The 16,422-nt window shown below is 32.9% G+C and overlaps 4 protein-coding genes across 6 annotated transcripts; 3 read left to right on the top strand and 1 right to left on the bottom strand.

The window, feature by feature from the left end:
• Positions 1 to 982: 982 nt before the first annotated feature.
• LOC108211464 (uncharacterized) lies at positions 983 to 4,363 on the top strand. Its single transcript, XM_017383069.2, has 3 exons — positions 983 to 2,709; positions 3,300 to 3,355; positions 4,055 to 4,363. Exon 1 carries the CDS (start codon positions 1,150 to 1,152, stop codon positions 2,350 to 2,352), a length of 1,203 nt encoding a protein of 400 aa, XP_017238558.1. The 5' UTR covers positions 983 to 1,149; the 3' UTR covers positions 2,353 to 2,709; positions 3,300 to 3,355; positions 4,055 to 4,363.
• A 1,168-nt stretch (positions 4,364 to 5,531) lies between these two features.
• LOC108211202 (probable calcium-binding protein CML13) lies at positions 5,532 to 7,971 on the top strand. 2 transcript variants are annotated; one of them, XM_017382735.2, is made up of 2 exons: positions 5,532 to 6,125; positions 7,778 to 7,971. In XM_017382735.2, the coding sequence occupies exons 1-2, from the start codon at positions 5,686 to 5,688 to the stop codon at positions 7,779 to 7,781; spliced, it is 444 nt and encodes a 147-aa protein (XP_017238224.1). In that variant the 5' UTR covers positions 5,532 to 5,685; the 3' UTR covers positions 7,782 to 7,971. The 2 variants fall into 2 exon arrangements, with proteins under 2 accessions (XP_017238224.1, XP_017238225.1); XM_017382736.2 differs by having other exon boundaries at positions 5,558 to 6,134.
• A 1,838-nt stretch (positions 7,972 to 9,809) lies between these two features.
• Positions 9,810 to 11,924, top strand: LOC108214719 (small ribosomal subunit protein uS10y). Of its 2 annotated transcripts, none has more exons than XM_017386875.2 (4): positions 9,810 to 9,940; positions 10,024 to 10,177; positions 10,734 to 10,847; positions 11,619 to 11,924. In XM_017386875.2, exons 2-4 carry the CDS (start codon positions 10,060 to 10,062, stop codon positions 11,759 to 11,761), a joined length of 375 nt encoding a protein of 124 aa, XP_017242364.1. In that variant the 5' UTR covers positions 9,810 to 9,940; positions 10,024 to 10,059; the 3' UTR covers positions 11,762 to 11,924. The 2 variants fall into 2 exon arrangements, with proteins under 2 accessions (XP_017242364.1, XP_017242365.1); XM_017386876.2 differs by having other exon boundaries at positions 9,822 to 9,940; positions 10,027 to 10,177.
• A 550-nt stretch (positions 11,925 to 12,474) lies between these two features.
• LOC108214718 (protein LPA2) lies at positions 12,475 to 14,454 on the bottom strand. The gene is made up of 2 exons (XM_017386874.2): positions 13,915 to 14,454; positions 12,475 to 12,790 (listed from the first exon to the last, which is right to left on the bottom strand). Exons 1-2 carry the CDS (start codon positions 14,327 to 14,329, stop codon positions 12,642 to 12,644), a joined length of 564 nt encoding a protein of 187 aa, XP_017242363.1. The 5' UTR covers positions 14,330 to 14,454; the 3' UTR covers positions 12,475 to 12,641.
• Between the last annotated feature and the right edge of the window lie 1,968 nt (positions 14,455 to 16,422).

Genomic DNA, 16,422 nt, shown 5'->3' with positions numbered 1-16,422 from the left:
AGGGTATTCGATTAGGATTGTTTGAAATCCATTAAAATCTTGAGGTATTCAATTGGGATTTTAAACTATGCTACAAAATCTAGTGGTATTCAATTGGGATTTTAAATTATACTTTAAAATCCGATGGTATTCAATTGGGATTGTTTAAAATCCATTAAAATCTGATGGTATTCAAATGCTGATGGATTTTTTTTCATTTCATAAAATGATGGATTTTGTGGCATTCTTCAGTTTATTTTAAGTTTTTTGAAATCCCACCAAATTCAATGGGATTTTGAAGCTACCTAAATCCTATCAACTCTGCGACATTTCATCAAAAATCCGCAAAAAATCAAAATTCCATACAATCCATTAAAATCCATAGACTAAAAACAATGTATTAAAATCCCAATCGAATACACCCCCGTAAAATGATATTAATAAAAAAATTGATCTACTTAAAAGCTCTGTTCTAAAAGTTGGTGATTAATAATGATTAGTCACCGATTAATCTCTATTTCGTAGCTCGTCAAACTGATTAAATCTCCGATTAATCACGGATCAATTCAATTAATCACCGATTAATCCCTGTTTCGTGACTTCACCGATTAAGGTACTGTTTGGGGTTGCTGTTGCAGACAGCAACAGCAGCTTTTTGCTGAAAAGCAGGTGAAAAACTGTTTGGTAAATCGAAAAGCAGCTTTTCCGAACAGCAGCTTTTGGCTGAAAAGCTGCTGTTAGAAAAAGCAGGTCCTCCCATGCTTTTGTAAAAAACTGCTTTTCAGCTTTTGCAGAATGCTGTTATAGATTTCATTATAAAACCTCACCAAAAACATTATTATTTTTTATATTATAACTCAAAATAAGTAAATATCAAAAAATTACCAAACAGTTATCTGATTTCTACAACAACACTTATTTTACCAGCACTTATTTTGGCAGCACAACAATTTTTAACAGTACTCCCAAACAGACCCTAAGTCCGATTCTCGCTATTTACAACACTGCAGTAAAAGTAAAAAAGTTTCGCATTTCATTGTATATATGTTTCACATCAGATTGTGAGAAGTAGATTTCCACCCTTGCAAATTTCATTTTGGGCGTACAAGCGTCGCAGCTGTGCACCTACAAAGTGTTTGGAAAAAGTCCCCAGTGACTCGAGAATCCAAAATGTTGAATCGACGCTTCACTTGTCAAATCCACCAACTGATTCACCATTGCAAACCTACATTCTTCAACTTCTTTCCGTTGAGAACCTACAGAAACAAGAGCCCCACTGGCATTAATTCTGAAACCTACAGGAAAAAGAGCCCCACTGGCATTAATCCTGAAGTCATTGATTACCTAACTCTCTCTTTGGGCTTCTCCTCACCTCAAGCTCTCTCCTTATGCCAACGTACCCCACGTCTTAAAACCCTGGAAAACCCCCGTTCTGTTGTTTATTTCTTGAAATCTCTCGGTTTCTCGGACACCCAGATACGCTGTTCTGTCAATACCGCTCCACAGATTTTGAACGCCCACATTGACAAGACACTGAAACCTAAGATTAAGCTTTTTCAAGATTTGGGTCTTCAAGATTATGATTTGGGCGAGTTTTTTTCCAAGAATTCTGCACTTCTGAATTCTAGTCTTGAAAGAAGATTGATTCCCGGTGTTGATTTCTTGAAGAAGTTGCTTCTGTCTGACAAAGATTTGCTGCTTGTAATAAATCGTGGCAAGAGGATTTTAGGGAAGGATCCTGAAAAAGTGTTAAAAGCTAATTCTGAGTATTTGATGGAATGTGGAATTGTTGGTAAACAGTTGTCAATGCTTTTGAGGAGGCAGCCTCGGCTTTTTTTAATGAAATTGGGTGACCTTAAGAAGTTGGTTGCTAGAGCTGTGTATATGGGGGCTTCAGTTGAATCAAAGATGTTTGTTTACACAATTCAAACACTATATTGCATGAGCAATGATACATTAATGGGGAAATTTCAGTTGTTTTATGAATTTGGGTTTTCTAAGGTTGATTGTGCTGACATGTTTAGAAGAATGCCGAATGTGTTCAAAACATCGCATGAGAAGTTAAAATTTGGTCTTTCATTCTTCTTGAACACTGCTAAGTTGAAAAAAACTGTGTTAGTGAACCATCCTTTTATTTTGATGAGTAGCATGGAGAATAGAGTGATTCCTCGGCATAAAGTTCTAGAGATACTCATGTCAAAGAAGCTGTTGAAGCAGCAGCCAAGTTTCATAGCTGTATTGTATTTGTCAGAGGATGTGTTCTTGGATAAGTTCATTTCGAAGTTTCCAAGTTATGCTGATGAATTGTTGGCTGCTTACAAAGGACACCTATTGGAATCTTTAGAAGAAAAAGAAACAGAAAGCATCACATGAGGCTAGTATAAAATTAACTTTTAGCTTGAAAGTATGGAAAAACATTATTTAGCAGGAGTCGTGGGACGTTGAACTGTTAAAAACTTGAAATATTGTAAAAAGATGCAAAATATTATATTAGAATTCAACTATGTTGGTGAAAATGTAGCTTTTTTATCTGTGCGCTATTAGATATGATTGCCTGATTGGAGCGGACAGGGGAGGAGCAATAAAAGTTGTGTTATTGATTGGTAGTTTGGTACCATTACATCATCAGATATCATAGTTGCTATTCATTTTGTTGGAATCCTGGATTTGAATGCTATGGAGGCTTGAAGAATAAAGTTGTCAAAAGCCATTATTACATTAATATTTTGGGTAAGTTAGATTTTGTCTAAATAGTTATTATCCTTGTTTAACCTGCTTAACACTGTGTACCATCAGAAAGATACCCAGATCAATTTAGTTGCTATTCTGCATTTTCTGTGGAAGCAACAAAGAGATATTCGTTCTGTTTACTAACAAAATTAGGAAGTTATTTTGTTTAGTCTAGATTGGAATAAATTACTTTGTACTTGAAGAATTTAAATTCTGCCAAATCAAAGCAGGATAGCTTCACATTTTACTGATAACCTAATCCGCGTGCCATGTATGTTCGAGTGGGTCGCAGTAGACATTCATGGGTAGCAAATTTGTGCAGTTTCCAGTTCATTTCTATGTTACATATAGGTTATGGACTTGTAGTTAATTATACCAAGTTGTAAATGAAGCTTGTTCATGAATAATTGACTTACCACGTTAAACAACAGGGCTTAATGGCCAATGGAGTTCCAGAAAAGGAACAATTCCTGTCATTCTGGCTTTGTTATTATCATACTAATGTTCTTCGTTATTTTTGACGAATCATTGAGCTTCTGTAGGGTCTTGTTAATTTGTGTTTTAGTTTTGACACAATATTTTATGTGCAGGAGATGCCTGTTGCGCATGACAGGACGGAGCATTTGGAGCCTGAAAGGGGATTCAAGTGAGTTCACTGCAGTTTTTGTTACTCAGTTCAGTTATAATTTATCATTTTCTAAAATCAGGCAAGTTATAAAAATTTTGTGATTAGAGGTGAGATGCTTTGTCTATAAACTTTCGCTTTTGCATTTGTGATTTTCTTGTCACTGGATTCGAAACCAATACCCATCTGTGAAATGATATATAATAAAATCAATTAATTAATTTGTAAAATCCAAGAATGTCTAAGCGATGTTCTTGTATTGTAGGGTAAAGTGTGTTGGTCTGTATTATATGCCGACAAAGTGGATGCTTCTTAGAAACAATAAAATGGCACTACACAACTGCTCTATTTATTATTTCTATATTGTTTTGTTGCAAATGTGAAAATTAGGGTTGTAATTCAAGTGAATTCATAAATATTATCACAGATTGTTTCAATCTGGCTCCTGTTAGTTCTGTTGTTAATAACAGCAAATTAGCTCCTTTCCTTAGAAATCATGATATAGCCATCCATGCAGATCTCTATGATTTCCTCAATTCAGTTGCATGGTTCTGATATGTTTTCATGGCGATATTCTCTGGTCTCTGGCTATACCTTGTGAATATGCATGCTCTTGTCAATTTGGAAATCTAGTAGAGTATTAGACAAACTGCTACTCTCTTTCCTTTGCATAACAATTTGGCGTACTCGGTTGATCCCAGAATTTGCTTTTACATGCAGTTTGCTTCACAGAAGAGGCGGCTTACAAAAGATAGAATGATATGTTCTGGCGTGATGCTCTGCGAGCCTGGATATATCTGCAGATCATCTACCGGCCTATCCTGCTGCGTTTATTCGGCAATCTCCCTTGCCCGTCCTCCAACTCTTCCAACTTCTTGATCTTGGGCAAAAATTTGTGTTATTGTACTCTTATTTGAGCAGCCTGTATCAAGGGGCTGACCATCAGTCTGTATGTTTTCTCGATTTCAGAATTTAAAATGTTACTCCCTCCGTGGCTCCGTCCCATTTTAGTTGTCACATTTCTATTTTTGTTGGTGAAATTGACTAATTTTTGACCAAAGATTATAAGCCACTCTTTCATTATTTTAAAAAACTAAAAATTACATTTTAAAATAGATTAAAAGTTATTTCTGTTGACATATTTTTTTAACGGGTTAATTATCTAGTTGGTCACTGAAGTGGGTCTAATGTATCAAATTGGTCACTGAACTCAAAACGGTATCAAGATGGTCACTGAAGTGGCCATAAATATCAAACAAGTACTTTGAAATATAAGTTCAAGCAGTAAAAATATTGTTTATAAAGTTTTACACATTATATTTTAATGTTACCAAAATCAAGTAAAAGCTTATGAAATCTAATATTTATGATAATATATTTAGATTTTATTAAGTTTATTTATTATTTATTTTTAATTAAAACAAAAAAATAACTATATAATAAAATATAAATAATAATAAAACTTGATAAAATATAAATGTATTATTTTAAATACTAGAAGTCATAAACTTTTAGTTGGTTGTGATAACATTTAAAAATAATATGTAAAATTTTATAAATAATATTTTTACTACTTGAACTCATATTTCAATGTACTTGTTTGATATTTATGGTGATTTTAGTGACCATCTTGATACCAACTTGATACATTAAGCCCACTTCAGTGACCAACATGATAATTAACTTTTTTTTAAACTTTTTCACTTGATAAAATATTTATAAATTTGAGTCAAACTTTGGTCAATTTGACCAGTACAAACCCAAAGGTGACAACTAAAATGGGACGGAGGGAGTAGCCGGTGGAGGCAATTTTTTGTATAAAAAAGCAGGGACTTTTTCAAAAATATGATGCAAACCTAAGTTGCAATTGCAAATCAACTACTTTCATTACGGACAATCTCATGTACAATTTTGATCATATTTTTGTAAAAGAATAAAAAAATGGATATTTTTTTTACAAATTTCTCCAAATTTAAGTTATATTCAACGGTCCGAAGTTTGAATCTAATAAAATCCAAATTATAGGTTACTCAGGCAGGAATTTTAAGAAAATTAAATTGAAAATGTATTAAAAATAATTTTGTCGCAAATTAAGTGCTTTAAATATACTTTTTAAAATAAAACCAAACATTTGTTTCAAAAAAAAAAACAAAAAAAAAACCAAACATAAATACATTTTATGTTGCATTTTCGAGTGAAATAGAAATGTATTCGCCTGATAGATAGGATCCCTCACTATTGAATTGTTAAAACTGCAAAATTAAAAACGCAGCAGAGAGAGAGAGTCACGCAGAGAGACACCAAATCAACACACGAGAGAGAAGAGAGAGTCACTCAGAGAGAGACACACAATGGGGAAGAATCTGAGCAACGATCAGGTCTCATCAATGAAAGAAGCGTTCACTCTCTTCGACACCGACAACGACGGCAAGATCGCACCGTCGGAGCTCGGAATCCTAATGCGATCTCTCGGCGGCAATCCAACGCAAGCTCAACTCAAAGCCATCATCGCCGAGGAGAAACTCACCTCGCCATTCGATTTCAATCGATTCACTGATCTCATGTCCAAGCATCTCAAGCCTGAGCCGTTCGATCAGAAGCTTCGCGAGGCGTTCAAAGTAATTGATAAGGACGGGACTGGCTTTGTTGCGGTCAAGGATCTTAAGCACATCCTTACGAGTATCGGGGAGAAATTGGAGGCGTCGGAGTTTGATGAGTGGATTCGTGAGGTGGATGTTGGATCCGATGGGAAGATTAAGTATGATGATTTTGTTAACAAGATGGTTGCCAAGTGAGTTGTGTGAGTATGCGATTGCGTTTGTTTTCGATGAATTTTGTTTCATTGTTGCGTGTTTATGCCTTTGTGTGGTTTGAATTTCGGGAATATTTGTTATGCACTAATTTTTTAGTGATCGGTAATGTGAATGAGAAATGTTGATGTAATTGATTATGTGGGAATCTTGTTCTGTTCGTTTTAGTTAGCAGTAATATGCTTAGAATAGATTTCTCTATCTTGTGAAATAGTTAGTACAATGAAATTTGGGATTGAAACCAACAATTTGTTGGTTTCAATTAGTCTATTGTGTGATAGATCACGGAGCCATGTCAAGGCTGCTATTGTCTCTGGATTTCGGAGTATATTGTATATTCCTGTTATGTGCTCTTGAGATATTGGAATTATGTCATACGGATACGGTGCATATGTTTCTAAGGTATGGATTCATGAGATGAGAATTAAAATGAAATATGAGTTGTTCAAAACAGAGAAGCCTCTTTTATCTAGCTACTTTCTTAAGGGTTTGTTATCTACCTCTCTGCTAAGAGGAAGTTAATGGTAACCAAATTTGGATTGCTACTAAATTAGCTAATCTTGCTACCATTAGAACTAGTCATTAGCTAATCTACGTGCTATATCTTTGAACAAATTACAAGCTTGTATATGGAATATAAGCAAATTTAAGATGCTAAAAACATAGATGAGCGGAAGTTTATAGGACAGGTGTGTCATAATGTGATAAACTGATAATGATATATGTTAGGACTAGTGCAGCAATAAAGATAGGTGTAACCGTGTAAGAAACATTTAAAATTATTGAAAAATAATAGATATCCTCTGAGCTTGTGTAGTCAGAATTTCAAGTACCAGTTTATAATTTAAGCGTTCAACTTGAAGCACTAATACATTATGTGATTAACTCAAGACAATATACTGTAAACTAATCGTGTGAAGAAAGTATAAGTTTATCATCCAAGTGCTAACTAAAGAACCAAACTGAATATCAATGTATGCTGCCTTCACTAAATTTTGTTCGTTGCTTTCATCGGTGAAGAATTTGCTCACGTGATAGGTTAAACTAACTGAATGAAACTGCAGTCTGCAACTGTAAGCCTGATAAACACCTAAATAAAGCACTCTAAGCAAATGCTAGTAGCAACAATGGAAATGTGAGATACAGCCCCAACGTGATTAGTGATTTTGTAGAAGAAGCATTTTAAAGATTTCCTGAAGAAGCATCTTAAAGAGCTGCCATATTCTGACTATTTATAGGGAATTTCGTGTACATGAGTAAAAAAGACCAACTAGGGCATCTGTTATGGGAAGGGTCTTTTCATTTTGTCATTGTGTTAATTGACTTTCTGTGTCGGTGTAGTAAGGTGAATAGAGAGCTATAATGAGTATTGCTGCTACAAGGCAAAAGTTTAAACAATTATTAGTTATATGACGGATTTTGAATTTCAAACTTGTAACTGAGCAATATGGTCGTTCTGCTACATTGACCCATGCTTTCGCTAAGTCAATATCTTTATAAGCAGGATCATCAGCATTCAGCACCCATGAATCTTTAATGAAATTAATACGCATCTTCTATACTCATTCAAGTGCAGAATTTATTTGGCGTCACTTGAACATTGATTTATTAGTATTTCTATTTTCCTGTGCAGGTGAGTTTGAAGTGGTGTTATAATGCTTGCTCAAGCTTGACCAGTCCTTTTGATATTTAGTCATGTAGTTCCTACTTTCTCTTTGGTATATTCGTGTTTTTAGCATTCGGTTTCCTTCTGATTCTTCTTTCTAACAGTGAACAATGTGTGCATCCAGTATTATTGGAATCAATCCTGTCTTTAATCTTCTTGAATTTCATTGCTAATATAGATGGTAGCATGTTTTTTGGCTGTTGTGTTTTGAATAATTTAGTGGCATAAAACCTCGATATAGTGATTTTAATTTTGTGAAGGCAAGTAAAACCTGCCTGTGATATTGTAATAATTCATTTATGTGTTGATCGTCAAAATTTTCCATTCATTGATCCCCTCGCTTTATTTATTTATTTTTTTGGCAAACTTCAATGGTTTGCCTCTGTTGCTGCTTTGCTGGTGATTGATCGGCTGAAATAAAATCTCACCCTGAGTTGATAACCTGGAGTTTTGCATAAATTTAAGGGGCAAGTTCATATGACATTCCATAATTTAAAAATGATTTTATAATATCACGATTCGAATAATACAAGTTAAAGTAGTATTTCAAAAAAATAATATTTAGATAATTTTTCTCAGATGTGATATTTAAGACATTATTTTTAGGGATCTTTTTAAAAATACCTATCTGTAAAATTATTTTTTAAAAAATACTACCATCTTTTTCATTGTTTTTAAAAATACCTTTTCATAAAAAAAAAATTTCGAAAATACGGTTTGCAACTTTTGCAACCTCATTTGCAACCTTGGGCGGCGCAGTCGCAAAAGTTGCAAATGAGGTTGCAACAGTTGCAAATGAGGTTGCAAAAGTTGCAAATAAAAACAAAAAGTTGCAACTGTTGCAACTGCAATTGCAACTAGTTCAACTGAAAACTGTAAGTTGCAAATGAGGTTGCAAAAGTTGCAAATGAGGTTGCAACTAAATGCAACTAAAAACTATATATAATTGCAAATGAGGTTGCAAAAGTTGCAAATGAGGTTGCAAATGAAGTTGCATCTGCAGTTGCAACTTTTGCAACTGCAGTTGCAACTTCATTTGCAACCTCAGTTGCAACTAAGTGCAACTGAAAACTGTAAATAACAACAGATGTATGGTGTGCCCCTGGCGGGGCCATTAGATTGCAATAGAATCAACTGAATGCAACCATATGCAACTGAATACAACCATATGCAACCATATATGCAATTACAAATCCTGATTTTTAGTTCCAGTTTTCAAATGTCATTTTCGACCTGAACTGACATTTGAAAACTGGAATTTGAAATCAGGAATTCGGTTGCATATGAAGTTGCAAAAGAGGTTGCAACACGGCTGGCGCCGCCTGGAGTTGCAGATGAGGTTGCAAAAGTTGCAAACCGTATTTTTGAAAAATAAAATTTATGAAAAGGTATTTTTAAAAATAATTCTAGAAGGTAGTATTTTTGAAAACAATAAAAGAAAAAGTAGGTAGTTTTGTAGATTTCCCTTATTTTTAGTCAACATCTTTACATGATCACCTATTCAATAAACAAAAAAACTATAAAAGCTTTGTACTTTTTCAAAATATTAAATAGTCTGCAGTTGGATTATACTGTTTATTAACCACTTTTTTTTTTACTGTTACGTGATAAACAAATGAAATAAAATATGTTTATCAATATTATTTGTGATATAAGTTTATATAATTCATCAGCAGGAATATGGAAAACGTAAAAACTACCTTACTTTATTAAGTTATTATAATTTTTTTGAAATAAATATATAAACCGAAAAATAAATATAAATAATTAGTTTGAATGAATATTTATAATATTTATTATATTAGTAATAATTATTTGATCCATACATTATATATTATCTCATTTAAAATAATAAGAATTAAAGTCAAAACTAAACTAGTAAACTTCACTTATAAACAAGGTTTTTCTTGTAAATAAAATGATGGGTTATTTCAAGGAAGAGAATGAACCGGGCACTAACATAATCAGCGAATTAACATTAGCCTTCTGAGCTGTAATAAGCCCTTATTGCAAAAAGCCCAAGCCCACTCTGACAAGCACGACCACATGGGTATAAAAATGCAGAAAACCCTAAAAAGAAACGCCACTGAGAGATTGAAGCCGCTCCTCCTCGCCGAGCCTAATTCAAAGGTACTCAATCATCAAACCCTAATAATCTCTATTCTTATTCGCTTAGTCAATCTTGTAATCTGATTAAGCTTGTATAATTACAGCAGCAGCAGCAGCAACAATCTAATTGATCTGAAAGAATGGCGGCCTATGCAGCAGTGAAGCCGGCGACGAAGCCAGGTTACGAAGAGACTCAGGAGTCGATTCACAAGATTAGAATCACTCTCTCTTCCAAAAATGTCAAGAATCTCGAGAAAGGTATTAACATTTCTATCTATTAATAAATGTTAGACTTGTTTGTGTTTAGCTTTTTTAAATTTATGGTAGCTATGAATTAATTGTCAGCTAATTGTTATTGATTTTTTTGATTCGATAGTGTACATATGCGTTGATAATGTTTTTTCAGTTGTGGTTGAGAAATTGAATGTGTTATGGTTATTTAGCTTAATATTGAGTGTTGCGACTAGTATAAGTAGAATGGTGATTCATTGAGATCTAAGCCAGGGTTTGAGTGCATTTTTATGTGAATTCTCTTGTTGCGAGTTCGGGTTCTACGTAGGGAGGATTATTCATTTTTTAATTAAAGAGTTAATATTAAGGTTAACAAATTTGAGTGATAAATTAATTGAACTTGAGGATGAGCTGAATTCATTAGAAATGATATTCAGAGTGTATGAATGTTTTTTCTAAAGTTAAGTGTCTTGATGTTTTATTGAATATAGCATTGAGTTGTGATACTGTTTAAAGTGTTTGTGATATGTATATAATTCTGTTCACGTATTGATTGTGGATTTATGGAAATTGTTTATATTAGTGTGTGCTGATTTGGTTCGTGGAGCCAAGGACAAGACTTTGAGGGTCAAGGGACCAGTTAGAATGCCGACCAAGGTTCTTAAAATTACCACCAGGAAATCTCCATGTGGTGAAGGTAATTTTTCTACTGCTCGAAGAAATTGTTTTTCTCTTGTTGTAGACATCATTCATGGTTTCTTTAAAATACTATTATCGCTTTTGGGGTTCATGAAGAACAACAGTGAGCAACTGGCCCCATCACATTCTGTAGTGAAACATATACTTGGTCTGAGTTGAGAGTTGCCTAGTAATTTCTGTAACACTTGTGGTGCCAAGATTTTGTTTCTCTAATTTATGTTGCCTCGAAAAAGACTTTTGTACTTCAATATCTACAATGTGCCTTTAGGCAGTTCTTTGAAGCATAGTGCATGTTTAAGTATTCTTGCCTGAGATACTGAATAAGCTAATTTATCTTTAGGAAATACTTTTTACTGTACTTGCTAGTGAATATATTGTGTCTGTACTGCAGTTCTGATGCATTTATCACTTTCAGATTTTATTCCACCACTCTGTCGCATACCTTTTCTCTTTCCTAGGATTATTTTATCATCTCCTCTGTTATATGGATTTTGTTAAACTTTATTGGAAATTATTTTTTATAGACCAAGTTTATATATGATTTTTAAGAGTCTGATTTTTAAGAGTCTGTCTTGTCTTAATAGAGTTCGGCTGTAAAATTCGTGTCAGCAAACAAAATTAAAATCTATACTCTAAAGTCCCTTGTGATATGTGTGTAATTACACTAAACATATCTTGGTTATTAAGTTACTATTCCTCTGTAACAGAAAATTGAATACATGGCAAGTTTTATTCCACATCTGACTCTTTGTTCTTCATCTACTCATAGGAACCAATACATGGGACAGATTTGAGCTTCGTGTCCACAAACGTGTGATCGACCTATTCAGCTCCCCTGATGTGGTGAAGCAGATTACTTCCATCACCATTGAACCAGGTGTTGAGGTTGAGGTCACCATTGCTGATAACTAGAGGCCTTTATTGATTATGTGTTTTGGGCTTTTTGTCTTAGAGCCTTTTTAAAGTACTCAGTTTTATTTCATTTGTGGAGCTGGAACAGATTTGTTAGAAAAGTAACTGTATTGTCAGTTTTCCTAAGTATGCTTGCAATTTGATACATGAAGTTTTAAGTAAAGGATCTGGGCATGTCTTATAGATTTGATATCTAACGTATTGTGATAAATCTTGGTTTAATAGTTGATTTAACCTTCCTAAGATGAAGATTAAGAAGTGGTTAAACATTGAAAATGGTGGTGGACTAGCATACTCAAGGAGATGATGTGGAGCATAGAGGAATCAAAATTTGAAACAGAATGAATTAGATAAAGGAATGGTCTGCAAAGCTTGGCTGAATTTGATACTTTCAAACACTAAAAAAGACAACTATATTTATAAACAAATAACTTGGCGCAGTCCAATATCCAAATGGATGGAAACTGTGAAATATGATATATCTCTCCAATATCCAAATGGATGGAAACTGTGAAATATGATATATCTCTCAGGAATCACCGCATATGTACAGATCAACTGAGTTTTCCTGATGTATGTGTCTATAGCAGCTTGAACTGAGTTTTCCTGGTGTATGTGTCTATAGCAGCTCTACTCAAAAGTCGTAACCATTAGCATACTCGACTTGCAATGGAACTCTTTCAGATGCAAGTATGCTCACTGTAAAATGTTAGTATGCAGAATGCCGATGTAGGTATGATATGAAAATATAGAATTACATTATCCTTGGCAGATTCTCAAATAAAAAACTCAAAGGCCATACATCTTTATGACCATTGCAATGAGAAGCAAAGCAAAAGGTGCAGCCAAGGAATCCAAGAACTTATTTACATTGAAGAAATCATAAATTTTGGTTATTCTCTTTTTCGTTCTGCAGGTATTTAGAGACACCATACACGATCGTTCCCCCAAAAAAGAAAACAACTGTTGGGGTAAATGCTGGGTATACATACTTTACACACAACTTATCCAATTCTTCTGGGAGAAAACCTGAAAAACACCAACAAGTAAAACACAGGTAGAACAAAAAAATCTATAAGAATTTAACTCTAAGTCTCTAACCCTAAATTTGGTTGGAAGGAACAGAATCAGGCAAGCAAGAAATAAAAACTGTACTGTTTTGCAGGTAAATATCCACATTGTTCATTCAATTCATAATTTTCATTCAGTCATCCATTACATTCATACAGATTGAATCTTTAACACAATCTCACCCTAGTAAATTTGCTCTCTTTTTTACTCTCCCCTCTGCATCAAAATTTCCACCTCCCTATTCTTCACACATTTTCATTCCATTCTTGTTCATTTAAAATACGGGTTAATAATCAAGTGAGTCACCGAAGTGAACTCGATATATCAAATTGGTCACTGAACTCAAAACCGTCTCAAATTGGTCACAGTTACATGTATCTTTAAATGTGAGTTCAAAGAGTGAAAGTATTATTTACATAGATTTACACATTATTATTGAATGTTACCACAACTAAGTACAAGGTTATGACTTCTAGTATTTATGATAATATATTTAGATTATATCAAATTTATTTGTTATTTATTTTTTATTATATAGTTAATTCCTTTGTTTTAATTAAAAATAAATAATAAATAAACTTGATAAAATCAAAATATATTATTATAAAACATTGTACTTAGTTGTGATAACATTCAATAATAATGCGTAAACCTCTGTAAATAATATTTTTACACCTTCAACTCATATTTAAAGATACGTATAACCGACTTAAATGACTAATTTGAGACGGTTTTGAGTTTAGTGACCAAATTGATATATCGAACCCACTTTGGTGACTCATTTGATTATTAACCCTTTAAAATACGAACTAAAGCTCTATAATTCTCTATCCCACCATAAAAAAATCGCTCTCACATTTTCATCACTCTACCCTCTTCATTTTCTTTTCTGCACAATTCACAGTTTTTCACCTCATCCCTAGGTCATTAGTAATTACATTCTTACCAATTAAACCGCACAGAATATCAAGAATGCAATACAATCATGTAGTACTCCATCATCCAATTACTCTAAACAACCTACTAAGAACTCCAAATCAATAAATTCAACAATTCCTCGAAAAGGGTCATGAAATATATACCTGAAACAGCAAGAAGAATCCCCTGGACAAAAATAATAGAACCAAGACCTAACCAAGCAAGCAAGAAAGCTTGCTCATTCTGCCCCTGCTCCTTCAACTCACTCTCATCTCTTAGTGCAGCAAACTTGGGTTTCTCAACTGGGTCTCTACGAATCACAGCCGCTCTTTCTCTTTTCCCCTGTTTTTTCTTTGTTGGACTCGGAGAAGCAGCGGAAGAGCCGAATCCTAGACCAGTGGAGCTGGATTTGGGTGGGACCACGGTGGATGATGCGTCATCACTTGATTGGTCCGAAGAATCTTCAGATTTGATGGAGAGTCTTGAGGGTTTGGAGAATGATAGGTGAGGAGATTTGTTGAGAAAAAGATTAGAGGCATTGAAATGAAAGGTGGGAGATGAGTGGAGAATTAGAGACATTGTTTGATTTGGTTAGTTTAGTACCTCTGCCTCTAAACTACTTGCTATGTTCAGCTACACTCGGGTTTCTTTTTAGACACAGGATTTTGTTAATAGTTAAGATACTGAGGTTAAAAAAAAATAAAGTAGAAATGATCCTCGCATATCAAAACTTAATAAAGCGGACCGAACCATATGATCATACAGAAAATTTGGATTTTTTTGCTAGATTAATTTGGTTTCAATTTTACTAAAATTTTAACATGATATATCCGAAACGAACATATATAACATATATATAATAAATTAGCATATAATTATATTAATATATAAAAGTTAAGTTCTATTAAGTCCACAGTTTCATTGGAGTCTTAAAGTTGACATATGTTTTTTAAGTAAAATATATTTTAAAATGTTATAAAACATATTATTTTTCGAATGATGTTATACAAAAATCACTATTTATTGAAAATCTTGCGCACCCCATGTAGACATATAGTTTACCAGTAGAACATTGCAAAATATATTATTTTATAAAATATGTTTAGTTTGAAGAATATACACGTTCATATTGCATAAAATACATATTTTACTTGTAAATTTATAAGATTTATAAGATTTTATTGAAATAATGATATTTGTGAATTATATTTTTGCAAGATAACACGTTTTACAAAATATTCTACATTTGCATTCTTTGAATAATCTATACCTATCTACATAGAGTTGAGAGAGTTGAAACATTCCAAATGTAGAATTATTAGAAAAAAAAATAATATATAATTTGAGTCTAACAAAATGTCACAATATTTCAACAATGATAAAACTAAGTCATGATTTCCAAAAAAAGAGAACCAAATTAACTGACTAGCTGATCCTGTCTTCTCCTAATCCTACAGTGCTTCAATTGCACAAGAGTTCACTGACTCTTCTGGAAACAAAGATATAGATTTAATTATATGAAAATAATATAAAAAAATTAAAAAAAATTAAAATCAATTAATCGATCATCAACTAATAAAATTGCGAAAAAACACAAATACGATCACGTGTCAATTCAAGTATCTTTATAGTCTGTTTGGAAATTGGATTTCATTTGAAATCCAAGATTTGATAAAATGATATGTTTGGATAAAAAATAATTTGGATTTAAATTTTATTTTAAATCTAAGACATTCAATTACCAGTATAAAACTGAGAATTTGAAATGACATCTCAAATCGTGTCATTTGAAATCCAAAATTTGAAATGAAAAACATGTTCTTGAACACAATCTTATTTCAAATCCAGTCGCCGCTTCTTTTCTGCCAACTTGTTTGTCAATCAAGTTAAAAGCCGTTCTTGTACTTACATACCAACCATAAGAGTAATTTCTTTTTTGATTACTCGATTTTCTCCACATATAGTATTCCATAGTTTTGATATGATTTTTTTAGTCAGGTTAAGATTGCCCTTTTGAGGGTGAGCAAGCGTGTTATAGAAAAAATATATTCCTCTTCGGCTGAACTCATTCTAAGGCACAACATTGCAGATGAGATCCTAACAGGAGCAAGAGTATCAGTCGACCCTCTTATATTTTTATGCAAATATATATTTATATTGATCTCCTTAAAATTTAATTTTTACAGTAATTTTTTAACTATTTACAAAAACATACCAAGGGCAATAATAACAACCGTCGCATTAATTTTTTAATTGAAAAAAGAGTTATTTTGAATGAATAAAGAAGAGTAATAGGTTTGAGTAAAAAGATCATACCACTAATATTATAGATAATGTTATGCAGCGGTAAGGAAATGTTGTGAGACGGTAAAAAATTGCATAGTCTTAGTATTAAATTTGGTAGACATGATTTGTTTATTAGTCAAGTATTTAGATGTTCAAAAATATAAAATGGACTTAATATTGTATGAAATCAGTTGGACTATTTGTATAAAAAAAATTTAATAAATGAAGATAAAAAATGGACTAGTTTAAATAAAAGAAATTAAAAAAAACGTATAAAAAAATGATTTTAGAGTTAATTTTAACATAAACAATTCAACAAGTTAATGTAAACCTACTGATCACCGTTATAAAATGTTATTATGTGTACGACTTCATTTATTTTCTGA

This window comes from Daucus carota, chromosome 3 (genome assembly GCF_001625215.2).
Source record: "Daucus carota subsp. sativus chromosome 3, DH1 v3.0, whole genome shotgun sequence".
Lineage (NCBI taxonomy): Eukaryota > Viridiplantae > Streptophyta > Magnoliopsida > Apiales > Apiaceae > Daucus > Daucus carota.
This window is presented reverse-complemented; position numbering and strand designations above follow the sequence as displayed.

Excerpts from the sequence above, each read along its gene's own strand:
- LOC108214718 (XM_017386874.2), bottom strand. The coding sequence starts at position 14,329 with ATGTCTCTAATTCTCCACTCATCTCCCACCTTTCATTTCAATGCCTCT. Across the intron at positions 12,791-13,914 it reads GATTCTTCTTGCTGTTTCAG|GTTTTCTCCCAGAAGAATTG; the intron begins GTATATATTTCA and ends GGTGTTTTTCAG.
- LOC108211464 (XM_017383069.2), top strand. The coding sequence starts at position 1,150 with ATGTTGAATCGACGCTTCACTTGTCAAATCCACCAACTGATTCACCAT.
- LOC108214719 (XM_017386875.2), top strand. The coding sequence starts at position 10,060 with ATGGCGGCCTATGCAGCAGTGAAGCCGGCGACGAAGCCAGGTTACGAA. Across the intron at positions 10,178-10,733 it reads TGTCAAGAATCTCGAGAAAG|TGTGTGCTGATTTGGTTCGT; the intron begins GTATTAACATTT and ends TGTTTATATTAG. Across the intron at positions 10,848-11,618 it reads GAAATCTCCATGTGGTGAAG|GAACCAATACATGGGACAGA; the intron begins GTAATTTTTCTA and ends ATCTACTCATAG.
- LOC108211202 (XM_017382735.2), top strand. The coding sequence starts at position 5,686 with ATGGGGAAGAATCTGAGCAACGATCAGGTCTCATCAATGAAAGAAGCG.